Source organism: Antedon mediterranea, chromosome 3 (genome assembly GCF_964355755.1).
Source record: "Antedon mediterranea chromosome 3, ecAntMedi1.1, whole genome shotgun sequence".
NCBI lineage: Eukaryota > Metazoa > Echinodermata > Crinoidea > Comatulida > Antedonidae > Antedon > Antedon mediterranea.
Genome location: NC_092672.1, coordinates 26,200,347 through 26,224,364, shown reverse-complemented (window position 1 = coordinate 26,224,364; position 24,018 = coordinate 26,200,347). Strand labels below are relative to the sequence as shown.

Genomic DNA, 24,018 nt, shown 5'->3' with positions numbered 1-24,018 from the left:
AATAATACATAAAAAAAATAAATAAAGTAAACAGTGTTTTGTTTTACTTAAAAATCTCTCTACCTACACAATGAAACCCTCCGAAAGCAAAGAAGAACAACTATTTATCGCAATTATAAATTACCTTTTCGTAAAGCTTTGATTCCAGGAGCGAGTTGACCAATGATAAGCGACAGTTTTAAAAATCCATCGCTTGTGATTGGTCAAATCACATGCGTTGCGTCTTCTTGGGAACCAAGCTTTAGGTAGTACCAGGGAAGAGTGAAGTATTTGACCTACAATCGTCCAATCAAATGACAAGAACAATGTAGGTGTGTTAAAACTAGCAAACTTAAATTAAGAGTGTAATAATTAGCATTACAACTACCTGACTTACACACTGTGTAAATTCTAACTGAAACGTTCTTCCCGATATATTCTTCCAGGTTAATTACTCATTCAAAAAACAGTACTAAAATGGTGTTGATTGTGGAAAACTTTATTGCAATTAAATCAAGTATCATAAAATTTAACTATAAATATTATAATGTATTTTTTACAAATATGTTACTATTAATAAACACGATACTATTGAATTACTGTTTACTTATCGTTTCGTTTCTATTGTTGTTGTGGTTTTTTTTCTAAAGATATATTTTCCCCTAAACATTTGTTGTTGTTGAGTATGCCATTTTAATGTCACATAATAGTTATTCACTTTGACCAAAAATTAGATCGAAAACAAAAACATTTCTCTTAAAACCTGTAAATTCAAACAAAAAACAGTCAAATTGACTGGAAGTCAATGAGTTTTTGATTGAATTTAACCGTTTATTTTGTCTCTTTATAAGCGAAAACATTATTTTTCAATTTTTACGGAAGTTATTAACATTATTAAAACTACAAAATGGCATATTCAAAGTCTGATTTTATTAACCTTCATTTTTCATAAATCTTTAGAGTAATTTGTTTGCCAACTACAACAAAAACAAAAACAATGTTGTGGGTTAACAGTGCCCAGATCTCAACCTTGACACATTTTAAAATAATATAATAAATATAATAAAATAAAAAAAAATATAACTAATGCATAATAATATTCAGAATTCTATAATTCTCATAACTTTTTTGCAGCATAAGAGGTAAAATTGTCAATAAAATTCAATAGAAACAATTAAAGGCGATTGGAACTATGAGCAATTTACAAATAGAGCATTGGAATGAATATAACATTTTAAAATTACTTTAAATAAACGATTAATAATTTTATTATTAAATTTATAATTAATAATTGTTTTTAATACTGTATGCTAGAATGCTGTAGTACATTATTGTAGGGGACAACTACCACAACCGTAATTTGTGCGGTGGTTATTCGACAGCGGATCTTGTTTGAATTGGATTTAGGCAATTAAGTATCAATTTTCGAATTAAAGAATTAAATTTACATTTTTAATAACGTCTCAAGTGTCTGAGTATTTCATGCTTTGACAGTAATGTCTATTACCTAACTCAACCCCAAAAATATGCTGTATAATAAAAAGAAATATCTGCTTTCTGATGGCAATATTTAGTGTCTTAGATGGCCACATAACATGTGTAACTAGCCAATCTGTGCACCTTAAATTGTTGGTAAACAAAATACAGTTACATGTGTTTGTGTCTTAAGATTCCCAGGTAGTTTTTAAAATTTACGGATTAGTTTCACTTTGGTGGATATGTGCGTGTAACCAAATCTTATTACCTCTGTCAAGTATGATATATTTACATCAACCAAGGAGGTTAAAATTGTGTCTGCGAATGCGATTTGTCAAAACTAAAAGACGGATCTTTATCAAATTTCAATAAACCACAGATACTGTATATAAGTGGTCAATGGAAGAAAATATAAATAAATAATGAAGAAATACATTTGGGAGGCAATATCCGGACTACTTTTAGGATGTAAAATGATTGCTAAATTGTGATTTTGTTTGTGGTCACCAAATGAAAACTAATACATTTTTTTAAAACGATAAACATAATAATACATTAGAGTGTGGCCCACATTTTAATTGGGTATTTTAAACAATAGAAGTTTAAAAAAGGGGTTTAATCATTTTTAATTGTGGAGGTCAACCCTTGCCGGATGTATGTATCTCTGATTGATCATGTTATTTGATGCAGCACTCAATAGATTATGGTATTCCAATGTTTTCAAAGGTCAACACAACACAACATTTTTGATCTATAAAAGTTAATAAATTCATTTAAAAATGCATTAAAAGTATTGAATAAATTTCAAGTTATGATGTGGAAGCCTTCTTTTTGTTTGCAGCAGCACGTTTTAGTTTTCGCTGTTCATATCGCAATTTACCTTGTTGAAAGCGAATATTCTCTCCCTCTGACTGAACCTTTAAAAACAAATAAAAACATTTCTAATTGACTTTTTAAATTTTTGTATTCTAACTCGAAATTTTATTTTATTTCTGCATAGGTAAGTGATGGCAAAAAGTCATCACAGACCTACGAAAAAAAATAGCTTTCAGTGAAAGTATAGTTATGACACGCCACCTATGACAAAATGTTGTTATTTGTGAATATTAAGCCAATCCAGAGCTTAAACTAGTTTTTTAGTCGCGTGGAAGCGACTCTATAGTTCACTTTGTCGGTCGGTTGGTCGGTCTGTCTGTCTGTCTGTCGGTCCGGTATCACTATGCGTTTTATCGCTTTCTGACCTTATCTTGATATCAGTTTAATCTAGCTAGGTCAATTTTTCACAGTATATTCCTTATGGCCAGGAATCAATGTGGTTATGTTTTCACGATGTGCAATAAAAAATTACGCGGTCTACGCACGATTTAACGAAATCACGTTTGTAATCATATCTTCACAACCATGAATCACAATTAAATAAAATTTGGGACTCATAAATTTCAAGGCATAAATCATCATATGGCAATACAATTACGTGCGTAGCGCATGTAACGCATGCGTACGCGCGCTTAAAATTTTCAAAATTTATTTTCGATGAAATAAGAGTACGTTTCAGGAAATTTTAAGCGTTTACAAAATTGCCATGAGTGCGCATATTTTTGCCCGCGCACTGCGCGTTAAATGTTGTTCCGCACTCTTTTTGCCCGATTTCTGTTTTCTTGACTTACTTTTCAACTCGAAATTACGTTATACCAGCACGTCAAAAGCTACGCACGTGTAAATTAAAAAAATATAAATGTTTTTAAACATTTCAACATTTTTAAACATGTTCAGTAATTTCGGTCAGTATAGTTCACTATGTCGGTCGGTCTGTCTGTCTGTCGGTCTGTCTGTCGGTCCGGTATCACTATGCATTGTAGCACGCGACTTAATGGCTGTTTGCCTTGTTCCTTATAGAGGGGAAAATCCAGAATTTTTCAAATGGGAAAGCCCTATTACATATTATATTAATAATCTGTCAAAAATAGATATATTATGTTTTCAAAAATATTCAAATATTCATGGTAGTTTTATGTACCATATAATAAATGTCATGCTTGATGTTGTGTTAAAGAAAGTATGAGGGTTAAAAACCAGGTACCAAATATGGCTCTGTAGTAACAGAGATTATACCTTTTAGAAATGCAAGGTGAATTCACATCCAAATCATATTTGTGGAATTCTACTCTACTTTTGACAGATGTAGGTAGTTTTTTTTTTATTTCATAAAGTTAATGAAAATAAAAATTTTGCTACCCAGAATCAATGGATAACAGGGTCGGTTAAATTGAATTTAATTTGACTGGTTGGACATTTGATTGTGGATCTATGATTGGATAAGGGAGGTCAAAAAAGGTCAACAAAAAATCTACTCCTATAGAAAATGTCGGAATATTAAATTTGGCTGATGTAACAAAATGAACCTAATTGAAATGATTTACTTGACACTCACCTGAAGTTGTGGTATAGGTCGTGTCTTTCCATCTGGGCCTAACGACACGTATGTAAAAAACGCATGTACTGCCCTCTCCTTAACCTTTGACCCATCCATTAAATATTCTGTGTCCACCATGACCTCAATTTCTAAGGAGCGACTACTTGCAAATGTAGCCCTGCCAGTCAGGTGACACAAACTACCTGAAAAAAAATAATCCTAAATTTTATGAAAATGTGTTCTTGAAGGAAGGAAGGAATCTTTTATTTAAATGATCTATTTTGAAAATTACATTTTTTATGGATGTTTCCCAAATCCAATATCATGAAAAATGCACAGACCTAATTGTTTTTTAAGAGTTACACAATAGCTGACCTATTACCTAATATAACTGAACCTAACCTTAAATGTTCTCTAAACTACAGATGATGTTGATGGGCATCGAACCAAGGGCTCCAGTTCTTCAGACTGAGTGAGACCTATACCACTCGAACAAACATTCGGCTTGGTGGAAACTGTTGATACAAGTATTGTCCATGGTTGTATAGCGCCCCCTATAATGTCCTAATTTATCCCATAATTAACCTCATGTCTGCCTTTCCTCTTAGGACAAAAATAATCCTTTATAATATAAATTATAAATTTTAATTATTAATCTAGGGGCAGATAGGATTCATATGGCCTTTTTTTATCCTTATAAAATAATTTAAATTTTTTTCTATATTGTAACATTTTTTTAAAACAATAGGACATTATAGTGTGTGTGTAATTTTACATTTTGTTTTGAAAATAGTGACGTGTGATAAATTGTGCTTTTGAATGTTATTTTTGTTTGGTTGTCAGTTTTAAACTGTTTTGGTTAACCCTAAAAAACAAGATATAGTAAAAAAAACTTTACCAAGTTTGACCCTTTTATGGAAATTGGTAGCATCCATTGACGCCGTGACAACATTAGTTCGGCAATGCCTCGCTGCAACACAGCCCGCTACTTCATCCATTAGTTTCATGGTGACACCACCTGTAGCATATCCAAATGAGTTACAGTCAGATGGACCAATCAGGTGAATCAAAGAGGAGCTTGAGAAAGATACAGAAAGCTGGTCTGGTGAACCTGAACAACAAAATAAAAAGGAATATTAACTAGTATGGTAGTGAACAAAGTTATGCGTTGTTTCTTGAACACTGAATGTCAAGACGACATTTTCAGGCTGAGAATTCCTATGATGCAATCAGCTTAGGTCACTTTTGCAATGCTAGTGAGAAAGATTCAAAATCATATGTTGTGAAAATGAAAAAATGAATGAAATGTAATTCTCAGTAGTGTATTTATAATTTTCGTAAATTCTTTAATACAGTGTTACATACTGTATGTACAATATCACATTTGACGCCTGTATCATAGGCCATAAGCCTAACCTAAACATATAATACAGGTGGGCCAGATGTTATACATATGACACAGTATAATGGAATTTGCCTATAACTCTGGACATATTATGTCATATGTGGAAATACAATACAGGTCAATAAAATTATGGCATAGACTGTACTTGTAATCCATAGTTATCACTGATTAGATATGGTTGGCATCAATTGTTAAATAAGATAGATCAACAAATCTTTATCATAACATATACCTCCCAACTTGGAAATAAATGGAATATCGGAATGATTTATAGATGGTCACTTTACTACTGTATTATAAAACCATAATTAATGATGATATTGGCATATATAGTAAACATGGCAGGCGTGCTAAAGGCGGAAAAAGCTGTGCTAACTCATTATTTCACTTTACAACGCATTCATTGATTACAAATATCTGACTGATCTCTAATACTGAAAATCAATTTTTAAAAATTCATCTAAAGTAGGAAGTAATTATGAACTTATACATACCGTTTTTTAGTTTATCCAAAAATATCAAGAGAAATTGAATTTTAGTGGGAGTGCAGGAGATGAAATATTGACATACATAAAACACAAAAGCCAAAAGCCAAATAAAAACATACCATTTTTGTCATAATCATCCTTGATTAGTAGACTTGGTCTACCGCCGAGTCCAATCTTTCTTCGTTGTGCTTTTTGTGCTTCGTATCGTAGTCGACCTTCTTCTTCTTCCTCCTTAGATTTGTAATTTAGAGGCGGAACGGACAGAACCTTTGAATCCACTTCGGCACTCATTGGTACGTACCAAAGGGTTGCATAATTTGTTAGACGCTTTGTACCTAAAAGGGTTAACAATTTAGAAAATAATAAAATGAACTAAATTTTATGAGGTCACTTTGTTGAATGCTAAACATTTTATTTTGGCACGGCAGGGGAAAGGACAATAAATTATATATACTGTATGTGTACAAAAGATAAATTAGTGATTAATAAGCCTAGTATACAATATTCAGTTCATACAATGTATTTTTCATGAATTTTTTAAATTAATTATTCTAAACATTTTCAGATTTTCCATAGCCTATACAAACTCTTTGGTTGCTAGACGCTTTTAAGTTTCTGTCATGTATGCCAGAACAAGTTATTAAAAACAGAAATCACCACCACAATGTGTGATTTTAAATACTTTCTACAATAAACGTAAACGGAAATTATATTCACATTATCATCTAGGTGCATCTTCCCAGAACTATAGAGAGTGAAATTGTGATGTCCTATGACATTACATGCTGGTTACAAACATTCTAAGTATTTTTGACGAGTATTATCATTCCTGGCGCCCTGGACAAAAACCGATATGACGAGTAATATCAATGCCAAGAAAAGGTAGCTCCGGGTTTAAAAATTATGTTTTTATTAGAAATTATAAACATTTTAAGATTGATAATAATCCCCTTCTCTTTTCATGTTAAAGCAGAACAAGCATTTTGAAATAAGTTTGCTTTTAAATAAGTCATGCTTTTTTTTTTCTAATGTATTCACTCTCATTTATTTACATTTGAAAATAGTAAATAACTATTTACTGTTCTCTATACTTACCTTTTAACAGATTCTCCGCTGTTACTATGACTTTGACCTCTACAGAGTGGGGTGCCGTATATGTTACCATACCTCGTAGTTCTGCAAGTTCACCGATGTACATTGGTTGAAGAAAGTCGGTGGTTTCAACTCTTACTAAAGCTGATGCACTTGGCTCATATGCTTTATCCTAAATAAAACATAACATTTAACAAACAAACTATATACCACACAGTCCATGTGGCATGAAGTTTATTGTTACAACACTTTTTTTCAGATTTTTCCCTCTCATACAAAATTATTATTAGTAATGAGATTAAGATTTAATACCTCTGCCAAAGCTGACTCAAAAATAATTAAGCTCTGTTTTTTTTTTTATTTCTATTGTTTAAAATACAGGGAGTTGTCTAATGTAACATATTATCATTATTGGTATAAAAATGATATTTTTACATACTTATGTAGTTTTCAGTTGACCAAAAAAGTTACAATTTGGTCCACAGTCTAAAAATAATTCAGAATTGGGAGTCTTCCGTGACCATATATCTAACTGTTATTTAAATGGACTATCAGACAACACACAATAAAATATATTTTGCAGACAAAAATATAACCTTCTTGGTGGAGGTATATAAAATAACAACATTTAACTTAAAACAAAAAAATATGATACCATGGTCTGCAGACAGACAAAATAGTGGGCAGATAATCAACGCAATCACCATATAAAAGGTGGTGGATTGTGGGAGATAGAAGCAACACAGTCGATGACGCATGCCTCCAACCAAACAGGTCTTAAAATTACATTTTAAAGGCCATGGTGCAGGTACAAAAATCCTATTGATCCAATAAGAATCTTCAATATGTTTAACAATTGTTGGGACCCATCCCTATTCTTTACTGAACAACCAGTTGTTTGTTATAGTAAACACTCCTATAACCGGTTTTCTTTTTTTTACTTAAATTCTGATGTTGTAGAATTAAATGGAAATGGTTATGAAGAATTCAATTAACTATAATATCTATATATAAATTTACGTAAGGGCAAAATTCGGTAAATCGCGCCTTACTTTTAGAATTTTTACTCGATGGTATATAAAGTTGGTTCGTACTTTCGGTACTGATTTTAACCACCTGATGTAACCCTGTTTACTAATTAAATTAAGTTAGATAATTAGTTATTGACGATTAAAACGAATTTAGGTTCAACGATTTGCCCCAAATAGGGGTGTTTTCCCGATCGTGGTATACACTGTCTAATGGATGTCCATCTTGAAAAATACCCGCCACAAAAATGCGAGGAGGCTTCGCATTTTCCTATCTCCTCCTACGATAATTGTTTTTAATAGCTGAAAACCGGTTGAACAGCTCGAGTACAGTATCATAATGTTGAAGACAGGCCGATTTTCTTTAAAAAATACTATTTTGATAGATTTAATATACGTTTATTCAAATGTATTGATTTGAAATGAATGGAACATTCCAATCTCTGTTCCACAAGTGTCTATTCCCTCAAGCGTCGTAAAGGCAAGTACTGTATACTCATAACAGAAATTCGATCCATTTTTTTTTCAATCTGTGCTGCAGAGGTTGGATATAGATTTTTTTTAACGGATAATGAGCTAGCGTTTTCAGTCGCCGTATATTATGTACAAATCTTTATTATTGCAGTTAAACCACCCACGTGACATCATCACCCTTCCCCCACCACTGGCATGAGTAGCGTTGTAAAGCCAGTAGAGGATAGGCCTACGGTGCATCACATGCCCTAAACGCAGAACAACTTTGGTGGGTAGGGTTAGGAACCAACTTAAGTATGAATTGGCTCTAAGAAACAATTGAAAACCATTAGGCCTACTAATTAAGTTGAGTTAGATAATGTAATATTTATTGACGATTAAATCAAAGTTATGATTTGCCACGAATAGGGGTGGTTTTCACAAATTGTTGATTATATAAACATATTATAAACGGCGTAGTGATGTATCGTTACATGTACTATACTATTTCAATCGACTAGGACGGTGATAGTTTCAACAAAGTATTACATCGCAATGTTTTACTGTGTTTAGTGGTATATTATTTGTAAAACATGAAAACAATTAATATTTCGTTAACATGGATAAAGAATATATTTAACAATTGTTCCTCTTTGCACCCATCCTCTTTCCCATCCCTCTTTCCCATCCCTCAACCCTAATGTTACATACAAAACACAAATTAAGTTTGTTTAAATTTGACTTAAACAATTGGTCTCATTTTGTGACAAGTTTTTCTTTCGGAAGTAATTCCCAGGGTGCTAATTTTAGTTCAGTACATAAATCACAGTGTCTATTTATTCGTTCCTGTAAACGACATGTATTATTGTCCTGCGGTACGTACATTTGAAATCGCCAGTTTTTTAACGCTGAAATTATTATGTATTCGAGAACCATCTGTGGGCACGACCTAGATGGTACGCGAGCGAAGCGAGCGTACCATCTAGTTTATAGTAATTCAAACTAAGAAAGACCCATCCCAAAATAAGAACAATTCTAAGTGTACTGTAACCACAAGCATGTTTATTCAAGGGGGCGATTACTTATTTTGGGTGCAATATGGTAACATGTATCAAATAAATTCCCTAAATAAATTTTAAAGATAAAATACAAAACAATTAATATCAAGAAGTGATGAAATACAGTAAAAATACTTGGTAAATTGTAGATCGTGGAAGTCAATGAATTCTACTACATATAGAAACGAGTTAGTTAACAATATTGCATGCATGTGGTGATGTGTTTATTCAAAGTGGGGTGCTTCATTGAATACATATTTTACCAGATTCACCATTCCCTGATTTAACTGATTTTTACATTTTTAAATTCGTCATTATTATTATTAATGTGGGAGTAATATATCAAACATACTAGTAATCGGTTACTGTATGTTTTTTTTAAGGAAGTTTTCCCATTATGATGTATACTTTTGTTGAGTTTCATTGAAAAATTGTGAATTTATGATAGAATTTTAAAAATTGCTGACGTCATAAACAAAGTTCAAATAAAGGTCTGAATAACACAGCTAATTATAGATTCTTGTCATTTGATTGGAGGATTGTTGTTGTTGAGATTAATTATCACATCATCATGAATGTAATTTTGTTATGTTTCATTTTGTGCGTAAATTTTTGTTAGACAGTGACAGTAACCCCACACACAACACAAAGCTAGGCTGTCATTGACTGATCACATTTGATCAACCTACAGTAATGTGCGCCATCCGTAATTGTTCTACTGGGCATTCAAAAATTATTTTTTCCATATAAAACAAACAAAACATACACAGACAGAACAAACGTAAATCTACGAGGCACGACTACCTAAAACATTAAAACAAACAAATAACAAAAGACGATACTGGGCATTCAAAATGTTAGCGCTGCTTTTTTTAATGGTTTAGGCCATATGGATATTGTGGATGGTCTCCACAAAGGTCAAGGGGTTTTGTTGGTGGACATACGACTGTACACGTCCAGATGATCTGGACATTTTAAATGGATTTCAACTGTATTTATGACAAGTAAAAATATTAATACGAATGGAAAGATGTTTCTCGGGCAATACTGGAAACATCAATGTTCGTCTGTCCATGACATCATACCTTGTGAGATGGGTTGTTACAATGTCTTGTGCTGGCAATAATTCCCGCTTCTTCAATCATATTCAAGATGATACCACCATGCACATTGCCAGCAATATTTGCATCATCTGGTTTCATTAATCTGCAAAATACAACATTTGACTCACATCTTCAGAAATTTTTATTTCAGCTTAACTTACCAATAAGGATTACCTTCAAGCAAAAAATAGTCAATTTGTTTGTCAGAAAAAGATTTTGGTTAAGTGATATCTTTTGACTTCAGTGAAATATTTATTACTATTAAGATGTATTGTTCCAACAAACATGAAAAATAAAGATTAATAAAATCAGACTTTATATACTGTAGGCCATCAATGCAGTTATTCACTTCCGTAGAAAAAATAAACGGTTAAATTTAACCAGAAACCTGACAGATAATTTGACTATTGTTGCTTTAAATGACAGTTAACTATAAATGTGACAATGACATTAAAATGGCATTAAAACAATGTAAACAATTTTTTATAAGGGAAATAGCTCACTATTGTTTGATAAGTGAATAGAGCCACACCAAGTTGCAGTTAGCGGTCAGTCTAATAACCGAAAACAACCGAAAACAACCGAAAACCAACCGAAAACAAACAAGAAATAATCTAAATACCGAAAACAAATTTGTATAATTTGCTTTAAATGTTACCCTCTACTGATAGGTGTTTCTAGAGCTAAGACCATGCCAGAGAAGAGTGCGCAAAAGCCAAGGAAGACCTTACGAAATGGTAAGTGTGCATAAAATACAATTAAAAATCGTACAATCAATCAATGATAACACCGCATTTACTTACAGAATCTTTACATATTTTGATTTTAGTCTTTCAATTTTAGATCCAGAAACCAACGCATGTACTGTACTCCTCAAATTAATTGTGAGTACGTTAATCATGATCAACTTAATTATAGATTTTCAAAGATAATAATACAAAAATGATATTTTAAGAATATTGATAACATTACGGACTATAAATACTTAAAAAAAGGATTCACAATAAAATCTGTAAAAATTACCGTAGTTATAAAATAACTTTTTTATCCTTAATCTGCACTTCAGTATTAACTTATGCACATTTGTCAATTGTATGACCCACTATACGACCCCCGTATTACAAATAATTACTGATGCAGGGGTACGTAAAAAAACGATGGTGTGTCAATTTCCGTACAGATGCGTCATGGTATTCATAAGGTATGACGCACATCGGATAAATGACCTCTCCCGGGGGTGGTATAGTGGGTCATGCAATTAACAAGTGCATTATTGTAAGTGACGAAAACGCAATGAATTTGTACAATTTTGAGTTGTATTTTGTGCACACTACCATTTGGTAGGATCTTCCTTGGCATTTGCGTGCGCGGTTTTCTCTCTACATGGTCTTAGCTTTAAAAACACCCATCAGTAGAGGGCGACATTAACAAAAATATTATACAAATTTGTTTTCTGTATTTAGATTTTTCTATTTTGTTTTTGGTTTGTTTTCGGTTATTTTTGGTTGTTTTCGGTAATTAGACTGACCCGCAGTTAGTGCAGTAAACTAGACTAAATGTACAGTATGCTCAACAAAACAAGCAACATAATAAACACAATGTGGAGCCATGGATAAAAGCCCATTTGTTGACCAATTATTTTGCAATATAAAAAACAAAAACAAACATACAGACAGAACAAATGTAAATCCATGTCTAATGATGCACGTTAATTACAATAGGCCTAACTAGCTAGGCCTAGATTCAAAACAAAAAATGACCAATACAATAGTCAATACTGAAAATAAATAAGCCTAACTTACTAACTAGCCTTAGTTAGTAGTAGGCTAGTCTAATCATACCTGCAGATTTGCACGTCACATTCATCGTGGTCTTCATGCATCATTTTCACTACCCAATCATCAAGGTTCCACGATACTTGAGAAAAAAATCTTCTAGGCCTAGGCTGGAACTTCTGAAATATACAAGCACTAGTAGCAGAAAGACAAGGCGACAACCTGGCCGCTTCTAACGCCGGTGTTTTCGTTCGCAAACAGCGTACAGCAGGCCTAAATTGCTTGGCTGCAAACGATGTTTTTAAACATTGAAAGACAACTGAATAATCAGTCGACCATACCAATCTAGGCATTACATATATTTATATATTACCAATTCAGATTAAACTCGTAAACTCTTCTGTGCTCTTGTTTGGCCTTTCTTTACATTTATATTATGAATACAATAATTTTATAACACAGCGGATCATCGCGTGAAGTTACTTTTCGTCTCGGTTGTTGGATTGTGTGACGTGTTCAGTGAGCCGTGAAGTCAGCAACTAAACTTAATGACGTTATCATTGACCAATCAGAATTGAGATCATCTAATTGCTAAGGGTCATAGAGTTGAAACTCAGGACTTAGTAACTGAATTGTTTATACACAACAACACTCATCTCGCGGAAAAAATGAAAATATGGCTGCGTTGTACTGTTCATCTTTTGCAAATGTATCCTTTGTTTTATTATTAGATGAAAATATATAAATTATAGAACAGTGGATTGTCAACACATTGTCTTTGTGTATCTATTAAACGGTGATATAGTATAGATGTATGCAACTTCATTTTGTGATGAGCCCATGGATAACAATAATTGTCATTGATATTGATGAGCCACCTCTCTAGACTAGACTCTGTTGTTTGGTGTGCACGAGACGGAATTTTCAATACGGAGGAATTGCTCTCCTCAATCATTAATGTTAGTGTCCGATGCTAAATTCGATTAGATCAAACAGAAGAATCAAATCAAACGAAAATGTGAAATGTAAAGAGCTAAACAGAGGATTATATTTTACTTCTTTATTGTTTTAATTTCAATGCAATGTGACTCTTTTTGAGAAATGACTGATCAAAATTCTGATGAGGTGAGGTATGGGAGTGGTGGCAAAAGGCGACCAACCGCACCTCTCAGTATAAGTTCTGATGAAGGAGATGCATCCGATCATGATAGCAAAGCCCCCTTATCACCCAGCAGCAGTACATCGAGTGGTCCGATCTATGTCCGACCACCGGGATTTACCTACCATGGAAAAGATATAAAGTTAAAAAAGCAAGATGTTTTAAAAACTAAGAAAAAATTAAGGCTGCAGTCATTATCAGCAAATGATAACAATAACAATGCACATACAGCCTCGTCTCTTTCAAAGGAGGAAATTAAAAAGGATGGGTCTAACAGACAGATAAAACAGAAAAGAGGTACTGTATGAAATATCGCTGAAACTAATAGCAAATTATGTTAATTAGTATCAATTTAAACAAATATTAGTTGAAACTGATATTTGTCATCATCAACATTGAACATCTTCATCATAAATCAAGACCATCAAAATCATTGACATAAAACAGCATATACTGTATCATCAACAGGAACATCATCATTATCAATCAACTACATTGAAATTATTACCAACATCATCAATCTCATATTCATCAAGAAAATTTGGCATCATAATCCTCATCTTCCATCAACATCATCACCAATAACGTCATATCATCATCATCTTCATCGTCAACATCATCAACAACATCATCATCTTCAACGACATCATACTCCTCCATCAACATTATCATCAACAACATCGTCTCTTCATCAACAACTTCATCATCATCTTCAACGACATCATACTCTTCCATCAACATCATCATCAACAACATCGTCTTCATCAACAACATCATCATCAGCTTCAACGACATCATGTACTCTTCCATCAACATCATCATCAACAACATACATCATCATCTTTCAACGACACCATACTTGATCTTCATCAACATCAACAACATACATCATCATCATCAACAACATCAACTCTTCCATCAACAACATACATCATCATCTTTCAACGACACCATACTTGATCTTCACCAATATCAACAACATACAATACATCATCATCTACATCAACATCTACTCTGGCCATCAACATCATCAACAACATACATCATCATCATCAACATCTACTCTTCCATCAACATCATACGTACATCTTCTTCGTCATCAACATCATACTCCTCCATCAACATCATACTCCTCCATTAACATCAGCACCAACAACCTACATCATCTTCATCATCTGTTTTCTTCATCGACATTATCGTCAACATACTCGTTATTTTTATATTTCTTCATCCCGGCATTCCCCCCCCCCCTTCCAACCCCTACTTCCAGGCACCCTTTTGTATGTCTAGGGTTGGCCCCACCCCTTCTCTAGACACATTTTCACAACTTATCTTCCCTTTCCATCCACTTCAACACTATTCACAGACTGTATGATAGAATAGCTCTTATAGACAGGTTCCATTTCTCAAAAAACGGCCTAGAAAACGAATCAAGAAGCATTTTTGGGTAGAAGCTGGGATCCACTTGGTTTAGGATATTTCGACCTCGCTGATTACGAATATGGCGGATCCCAAGCGAAATTCGGCCATCTAAGCCCTTAATTTGCATAATTAAAAATGGCGGCCATTTTTTATAATTACCCTATATCTCGAGAACCACTAGTCACAGATAATTAATTTTGGTGTCAAAATGTTTTAAATATATGGTTTTATATTCACTTTAATGACACATTTTCTCAAAAAATTGATGCAAGTCGTATTTCTGACATTTTGACCTTTGACCTTGATTTATCGTATCTCAGTAACCAATAATCGGAGAGACACGAAATAGGGCTCAAATTGTTCAGAAACTATACATTCATATTTATTATAATGAAATGTTTTTACAAAAAATGGCCGATTCTACAACTATTGACCTTTGAACTATTAGTCAAATATAATAATATAATAATAATATAACTTTGAAAATTGTGGTCTTATGAATTTTTTTTTCTTTTTAAATTGTTTAAAACATGTGTGTTTCTATCCAGTCTAATGGCATATTTTGTACAAGAATGGCCGATAGTGTGGTTATTGACCTTTTAACTACAGCATAGGCCTACTGTATACTAAATATAATATAATTGCATAACTATGAAATTATTTATACACAATAATAATTAGTAACATTATAAAATTCACTGCCATCAAATATGATGTGTTATGATTTATATAGATTTAAAAAGGAATTTGAATACGCAAGTTACATTTTTTGAAATTTGAAATTTGAAATTACCTGCCATCAATATGATGGAGTGTGCTTTAGATTTTCTAAAATGTGAACATGTCAGCTACATTTGGAAATTACCTGCCATCAATATGATGGATTATGATTATAGATTTAAATAAAAATTTGAACACGTAACCTACATTAGAAAATTACCTGCTATCAATATGATGGATTATGATTATAGATTTAAAAAAGAATTTGAACACGTCAGCTACATTTGGAAATTTGGAAATTACCTGCCATCAATATGATGGATTATGATTGTATAGTACCTGCCATCAATATGATGGATTATGATTATAGAATTAAAAAAGAATTTGAACACGTCAGCTACATTTGGAAATTGGGAAATTACCTGCCATCAATATGATGGATTATGATTATAGATTTTAAAAAGAATTTGAACACGTAAGCTACATTTGGAAATTTGGAAATTACCTGCCATCAATATGATGCATGGATTATGATTGTATAGTACCTGCCATCAATATGATGGATTATGATTATAGATTTAAAAAAGAATTTGAACACGTAAGCTACATTTGAAAATTACTTGCCATCAATATGATGGATTATGATTGTATAGATTTAAAAGAAAATGTGAACACGTACGTAAGCTACATTTGGAATGAACATGTTAAGGGCATCAGTTAAGATCATTCATGCAAAGGTTTCCGTCATCTTTAGCGTTGTTACAGCGGCATAAAGCTGTACATGGTAGTTTTGACTTCTTGCACCTACATCTATTGGCAGGTTATGTATCGTGTCTTGCATCCACAATAAATCATCTCTAACGAAGCAGTAGGAATAGCTTCATTTTTCAGAAGCACTGGTTGAAGTTTACCATTAGATAGCTCCCAACCAAAATATGTTGGTGATGGCAAATGCTGGATTGGCGATACAGCTTTTTTCCATACGAGTGCTTGGAAGTGTGCTCTTTTTATATGTTGGTGCACTGCATCGCTTGTTGGAGGTAATGCCTTTTTTTTTTAAAGCCTAACTTTATTGGTACTTTTAACTTGACCAACACCGTAAACGTAGCAAATGAATCTTTCCGATTTCATAATAACTTGGTCACTGATAGGTTTTCTCCCAGGTCTTTAATTAGTTCATACCTTTTTTTAATACTTCCCATGCCGATGCCTTTGAGTGACCACTTAGATATGAGCAGTGAAGAGTTAAATTACTGTATGTATGTATTAATATAATTTAACTCTTCCCTGGATATGAGGTAGTATCGCATCCACTAATAGTGTGGAATGGAAACAGTGCTTTTGCAGAACCCTCGGGCAAGGCTTGAAAAATGTCTTTTATAGATACTTTCTTTTTTTGGATGTCCCTGTCATCATCCATTTGGATACCATGCTTTGGTAGTGAGACACTAGAATCACTAGTACGTCTGTATCCCTAGAAGCAACTACAACTGTGTCGTATCGGACATTGGCAGCATGACAAGTCTCGTGTCCGATTCTTCATGGTCTGACCAGAGACAACGTATTCGTGTACAATTTTGATGATTTAACAACTGATTCTTTCATAAATCCACCAGCTGTGACAATTTCTTTGTCTATAGGAGCTTGACGAATCAACTCCTCTGATAGAAATCGTGTCAGATCTGCATTATTATCTTGTAATGCCAACAAGTTTGACCAGCAATTTGGCAGCGGTATTTCACCACTTTCTATAATTCGACGAATTGGTCTCTGTGTTTTGGTTCATCTTTGTCTGGTGGTGTCCTTTATCGACAGTTTTAAGTTAGGCATGCCATGTTTAAAAAAAAAAAAATTACCTCCAACAAGCGATGCAGTGCACCAGCATCATATAAAAAGAGCACACTTCCAAGCACTCGTATTGAAAAAAGCTGTATCGCCAATCCAGCATTTGCCATCACCAACATATTTTGGTTGGGAGCTATCTAATGGTAAACTTCAACCAGTGCTTCTGAAAAATGAAGCTATTCCTACTGCTTCGTTAGAGATGATTTATTGTGGATGCAAGACACGATGCATAACCATATAGATGTAGGTGCAAAAAGTCAAAACTACCATGTACAGCTTTAATATGCTACTGTAACAACGCTAAAGATGACGGAAACCTTTGCATGAATGATCAAAACTGATGCCCTTAACATGTTCATTCCCAATGTAGCTTACGTGTTCACTATTCTTTCAAACCTATACAATTATAATCCATCATATTGATGGCAGGTAATTTCCAAATTTCCAAATGTGGCTGACGTGTTCAAATTCTTTTTTAATTCTATAATCATAATCCATCATATTGATGGCTGGTACTATACAATCATAATCCATCATATTGATGGCAGGTAATTTCCAAATGTAGCTGACGTGTTCAAATCCTTTTTTAAATCTATAATCATAATCCATCATATTGATGGCAGGTAATTTTCTAATGTAGCTTATGTGTTCAAATTCTTTTTTAAATCTATAATCATAATCCATCATATTGATGGCAGGTAATTTCCAAATGTAGCTGACATGTTCACATTTTAAAAAATCTATAATCATACTCCATCATATTGATGGCAGGTAATTTTAAATTTCAACAAATGTAACTTGCGTGTTCAATTTTTTTTTAAATCTATATAAATCATAACACATCATATTTGATGGCAGTGAATTTTATAATTTTACTAATTATTATTGAGTATAAATAATTTCATAGTTATGCAATTATATTATATTATATTCAGTATACAGTAGGCCTATGCTGTAGTTTAAAGGTCAATAACCATACTATCGGCCATTCTTGTACAAAATGTGCCATTAGACTGTATAGAAACACACATGTTTTAAACAATTTAAAAAGAAAAAAAAATTCATAAGACCACAATTTTCAAAGTTATATTATTATTATATTATTATATTTGACTAATAGTTCAAAGGTCAATAGTTGTAGAATCGGCCATTTTTTGTAAAAACATTTCATTATAATAAATAAGAATGTATAGTTTCTGAACAATTTGAGCCCTATTTCGTGTCTCTCCGATTATTGGTTACTGAGATACGATAAATCAAGGTCAAAGGTCAAAATGTCAGAAATACGACTTGCATCAATTTTTTGAGAAAATGTGTCATTAAAGTGAATATAAAAACATATATTTAAAACATTTTGACACCAAAATTAATTATCTGTGACTAGTGGTTCTCGAGATATAGGGTAATTATAAAAAATGGCCGCCATTTTTAATTATGCAAATTAAGGGCTTAGATGGCCGAATTTCGCTTGGGATCCGCCATATTCGTAATCAGCGAGGTCGAAATATCCTAAATCAAGTGGATCCCAGCTTCTACCCAAAAATGCTTCTTACATCATATTTCAGAGGAAATAGAACTTGTCTATTAATTGTGTTTGCATACACTGAATCTCTAGTCTTGTTGACTAACTCAGTAATTGTTAAAATGAATTTATTGATTTACACTTAACAAACCTCTTTTCCTTGTATTAACACAAAAGCTATCTTATTATAACAAATATTATGTCATTTGACACTTGTAATGCATGTAGTTGGTTAAATTATAAATTTGTTACCAGTATTTCATAATTTCTTGAAATCATAATGCCTATTTAAAGATGTATTACAACCACACTCTCCCCCCTCCCCCAACCAAAAAAAAAATACATGAATAATAAAGATGAATAGAATAACACTTTGAATATAGGTCATTTTGTAGTTTTAATAAAGTTATTCAATGTCACCAATAAACAGTTAAACTTAACAAGATCTTCTAGGGAGTTTCCAGTTTACAACAACATTTAATTTTTGTTTTCATTTAAATAATGTGTTATCCTATTTTTGGTCAAGTGACTATTATGTGACATTTTGATGGTGCATTTTTTTTTTCAGGAGGTCAATCTTTAACTACAATATTTTAATTTTCAACTTATTCTCATTTATATAGAACCGATGCCAATGCGAAGACGTGCTTTACCACAATCCTTCTGGCAACAGCCTAATAATCCTACTATGTTACCCCCAGGTTCTAACTACACAGTTCTCCCTCCTCTATGGAAACACGAGAAAACGAACGAGGATCTAAGTGGTAAACTTATGTTTTCATCTACAGTACTGTATTGCATGCTACATTTTGTTTTTTCTTTGTGTGTGTGTATGCAACAAAGAATCAATCCATGTATTTTTTTTAATCAAATAATATGAACTCTAAGCTCTGTCTAACTAGTTTGACAAAAAGAGTGCGATGTGCCAAATTATGGACGGTAGTGATATGATGTCATGGTGTCAATATTATTATGGGCACCACACATTTTTTGTCAGATAAAGTTTGATAGTGTAGGCAGAGCTCATTTCATTCATTTATTTATTTGACCAACAATAAAAACTAGGCCTACAGTATGACTCAATGAGGCAGTAATTCCTTATACTGTATAACATTGCAATATGTAAATATGGTAATTTTGAAAAGCATTTATGCCTTACGAATCTCTGTGACCAAACAAGTATCATAAACATACTTTAAGCTTGCCCCTCGGAAATATTATTTTTTATTAGTACATGGTATAATTTATTTTTAGCAAACTTGTTGAAAAGTGTATACATTTTCATATTTACAGAGGTGAGACCAGTAACACCACCAGAAGAAAGGGAGAAAAAGCCAGAAGAAATGAAAGAACTAAAACATTCACGGTGCCCCATTAAAACAATTAAAACCACTGTAGCAAATACAGACCTACTCTTTCGGTTATTTGATGTTGTCGAAGTAGAAAAGAAACCTGCTACAATTAAGAGAGGAAGGTAAAGTATAGGGACAGTAGATGCATAGCAGGAACAGGACATTTAATGTTGTAGGATAGTTTGAATGGATGTATTTAATACAAATTATTCTTTACCCTACAGTAACTGTCACCAAAATAAACAATACATAAAAACAACTCGGTTATTAGAGATTTTAAGTTCTAGTAATGTAAGTCAGTTCATAACTGAATTGGATTGATTGTTGTTAGTTACATAATCTTATCATTGGTATAGCATAGAAATACACCCTTTCAAGATATACAGTATAGCCTACATCGTTGTTAAAGATATATTGTCCCCTTGAAAAAATGTTTGATTGAATATGCCATTAAATGTCACATAAATAGTTATTTACAACTTTGCTGGATTAAAAAAAATTATTTAGCTATGCAATTTAAAGTAAAAAGTGGTCAAATTGGCTGCCAACCAATGGGTTTTGTTTAAATGTAACCATTTATTTGATTTGATTTTTTGTTTTTTTATGATTAACTTGATTAAAATTACAAAATGGCTTATTCAAAGTCTGATTTTATTAATTAATGCTTTTGGAGGACAATCCTGTAACTCATCTCATATCATTTTATTTTTCAGACCGAAGCGAGTAAATAGAGTAGAGAGAAACAAGAATCTTCTAGGCGATGACCCATTCATGGTGCAATCTGTTGAAAGTCTTTTACCGAGTTTATCCCTTGAAATGGGAGGCAACCAACAGGCGACGCCTCTTGCGCAACTCTCTGTTGTGTCTGTCAAGGACGGTGACAACATCTTGTCACTGCCATCATTGACCTTCGATCAAAACTATCCAGCTTTGTTATCAGAAGTTGTCAAAGCATTATAAAAGTAAATAGAGGGAAATGGGGAACCATGATGACGTCACTACAAATTGGAAAGTTTGGGTGTAGATTGTAAGCAAAGTATCTTACAATGTTTTTGTATGGGTTTTTGTATGGGGTGGAGTTAAAAGCATGTACACAAATGTATAAAAAAAAACTTTTTACAATGCCTCTTTCCTTTCTAGCTAGCTTAGGTAAATATGAACACATTTATTTTAAAATATCAATTGAAAACTCAACAAGAGCAACTTTACATATTAAAGTGCAGAAACAATGCACAGAGACTAGGCCAAGTTCACTCCATGTAAAAAAATGAAAAATTATCACTCCCAGCGGTTTAATATGATTTTATACCAACTGTAGACATATGTTTGCCATTTCCCTCTATCGGTACATTGTGTATATACATTTTTTTTTAAGCATTATTATATGAAACAATTATATTCATTATAATTTGCGAATAAATTGTGTTTGCAGCTGTTTTTATAAAAATGATGTTTATATCATTTCAAATCTTTAAAGTTCGTTTTTAGTTTTGTGTTTATAGCAAAGTATGTAAATATTTGATCTAAAATTGATTTTTTAATGCCAAATTATAAATTTAGAAAATGTTATTTTAAATTAAAAAAAACATGCTTTAAAATGTATTCAAATATTGAATTAGTATAAAAATACAAAAAATATTTTATCCAAATAAATATACCTTGTTTTATATAACATAGATTAAATTATATTGTATAGAAAGAATTTATATAATAATGTTAAAAAAGTATTTTGTGTAGCATAAAGTTGCAAAAGCTACATTTAGTTTTACAGAGAACAAATGCATCTTTTTTAAAGGTAGAAAACTGTTTGAAATTGTTCATCAATTTAAAAAATGTTATAAAAAAAATGCTCGATACATATACAGTATGTTTCAATATTAATAATTGCTTATTACTCTAGTAGCTAGATCAACTTTCGTATGCACTTTGAGGTCCAGAAATTTGACTTCAGAAATTGGTTTAGGGTGGTCAAACAATCATTTTTGGCTTGGTTACACATTTTGAAAATGTGGCGAAAGGTCAAAAGGTCAGGGTGAAAGGTCATAAGACCAAACACCAATATGTCCTTAAATCTCAACAACCACTGTACACAGCGAAGTAATTTTGGTCTCAAATTGATCAGAAGGTATACATTTATATTCAGTCTAATGGGACATTTTAGTTCAAAATGACCGGAAATGCCATTTCTGACCTTTGACCCACAACCCAGGGCATGTATTTATCTCCGTAACTACTGGTGGTAGACACTTGAATTTGGTTTTAAATTGTTCGAAATATATATTTTGTTATTTGTTACACATTTTGAAAAATGTTACAAAAGGTCAAAGGGTCAGGGTCAAGGGTTATATAAACAAATAAATAAAGGTAATAGTATCTCGGCAACCACTGGTCGCAGCAAGTCAATTTTGGTCTCAAACTGTTCAGAAGGCATACATTTATATTCCGTCTAATGGGGCATTTAAAACAAAATTGGAAAGCCTCCCTCAAATAAAAAAAAACGCCACCATTCCCTCCAATAGAACATCATGTGGAATACGCCCGCCACATGCATTTACACAATAATTGTATCACAACACATTACATTAACTACCATAATCTACAATTTACCAAGCATTTTTTTGTCACTTTTTGATATTAATTGTACTGTATTTTATTTTACATCTAGGTGGTATTTATTTGATTATACATATTACCATATTATACCCCAAATAAAGATGCCTCCCCTCCCCCTAAAAACCCTTTTGAACAATAAATGCCCGGGGAGTTTAATCGGATACACATGGCAAGTTACTTCTAGCATTCTGAAAAGAACTGTTGAGCTTGACATTTATATCAAAATGTTCTCGTGGACAGCAATAACTAGTACTTGAAATTGAAACAATTTAAAGTATCAGTTATTGCATAACATTACTGTCTAAGGATATTGTTATGTAGAGATATGTTTTTTGTTTGAAACATTAGTAATAGTATTTCTGTTCATCTTTTAACCACATTTTCTATTACAATGAATGTAAATATGTATATTTCGAACAATTTGATACCAAATTTAAGTTTCTACGACCAGTACTTACAGAGATATGAAGAAGCCATGATATGTGGGTCAAAGGACAGAAATGGCATTTCTGATAATTTTTGACTAAAATATCCCATTATACTGAATATAAATGTATACCTTCTGATTAATTTGAGACCAAAATTACCTCGCTGTGACCAGTGGTTATCGAGATTTAAGGACCTATTGGTGTTTAGTTTGATAACCTTTTACCCTGACCTTTTGACCTTTCGCCACATTTTCAAAATGTGTAACCAAGCCAATAATGATTGTTTGACCATCCTAAACCAATTTCTGAAGTCAAATTCTCTGGACCTCAAAGTGCATACGAAAGTTGATCTAGCTACTAGAGTATATATAAAAAATGCTCGATATTTTAAAATTTGTTTCCTGCATCATGAAAAGTGTATAAGGCCTAAAAAAATATGAATACCATAACATTAGCCAATGCTTTCGATCCGCGCAAAGGGAAAGGGTTATTGGTTACGGCTACATTATTGTTATGTCTTTACTTACTCAGATTATCTGCTTAAAATACTTTAATTGTAGAAAAAAAGAACACTTCAAGGGGCAGTGTTAATTGAAAATTATAATAATTGAAAAATCAACATGAATCATGATTTTTCTATTAATATCAAAGATATTTTTTTCCCCCTGAAAAAATAATTCTTAAAAC

At 32.5% G+C, this 24,018-nt stretch overlaps 2 protein-coding genes across 5 annotated transcripts in view; one reads left to right on the top strand and one right to left on the bottom strand.

Moving 5' to 3' along the window:
- Positions 1 to 475: 475 nt before the first annotated feature.
- The window catches only part of LOC140045095 (cytosolic acyl coenzyme A thioester hydrolase-like), a 30,318-nt gene continuing 6,775 nt past the window's right edge, over positions 476 to 24,018 (bottom strand). The window contains exons 1-8 of one of the 4 annotated variants that reach the window (XM_072089845.1): positions 12,644 to 12,766; positions 12,337 to 12,449; positions 10,478 to 10,598; positions 6,857 to 7,025; positions 5,881 to 6,096; positions 4,767 to 4,979; positions 3,887 to 4,071; positions 476 to 2,372 (exon numbers count right to left, since the gene is read on the bottom strand). In XM_072089845.1, the coding sequence (XP_071945946.1) occupies positions 2,265 to 2,372; positions 3,887 to 4,071; positions 4,767 to 4,979; positions 5,881 to 6,096; positions 6,857 to 7,025; positions 10,478 to 10,598; positions 12,337 to 12,380 (1,056 nt within the window). In that variant the 5' untranslated portion in view covers positions 12,381 to 12,449; positions 12,644 to 12,766 and the 3' untranslated portion in view covers positions 476 to 2,264. Of the gene's footprint in view, positions 2,373 to 3,886; positions 4,072 to 4,766; positions 4,980 to 5,880; positions 6,097 to 6,856; positions 7,026 to 10,477; positions 10,599 to 12,336; positions 12,612 to 12,643; positions 12,767 to 24,018 lie in introns of those variants that run through there. The other 3 variants (XM_072089846.1, XM_072089848.1, XM_072089847.1) reach the window with 3 other exon arrangements.
- On the top strand, positions 12,946 to 21,717 carry LOC140045096 (uncharacterized). The gene is made up of 4 exons (XM_072089849.1): positions 12,946 to 13,726; positions 19,562 to 19,702; positions 20,232 to 20,412; positions 21,004 to 21,717. Exons 1-4 carry the CDS (start codon positions 13,372 to 13,374, stop codon positions 21,248 to 21,250), a joined length of 924 nt encoding a protein of 307 aa, XP_071945950.1. The 5' UTR covers positions 12,946 to 13,371; the 3' UTR covers positions 21,251 to 21,717.

What these genes read in the sequence shown, in the direction of transcription:
- LOC140045096 (XM_072089849.1), top strand. Translation starts at nt 13,372, where the DNA reads ATGACTGATCAAAATTCTGATGAGGTGAGGTATGGGAGTGGTGGCAAA. An exon ending in ACAGATAAAACAGAAAAGAG is followed by an intron (nt 13,727 to 19,561) that starts GTACTGTATGAA and finishes TCATTTATATAG; the next exon opens with AACCGATGCCAATGCGAAGA. An exon ending in AACGAACGAGGATCTAAGTG is followed by an intron (nt 19,703 to 20,231) that starts GTAAACTTATGT and finishes TCATATTTACAG; the next exon opens with AGGTGAGACCAGTAACACCA.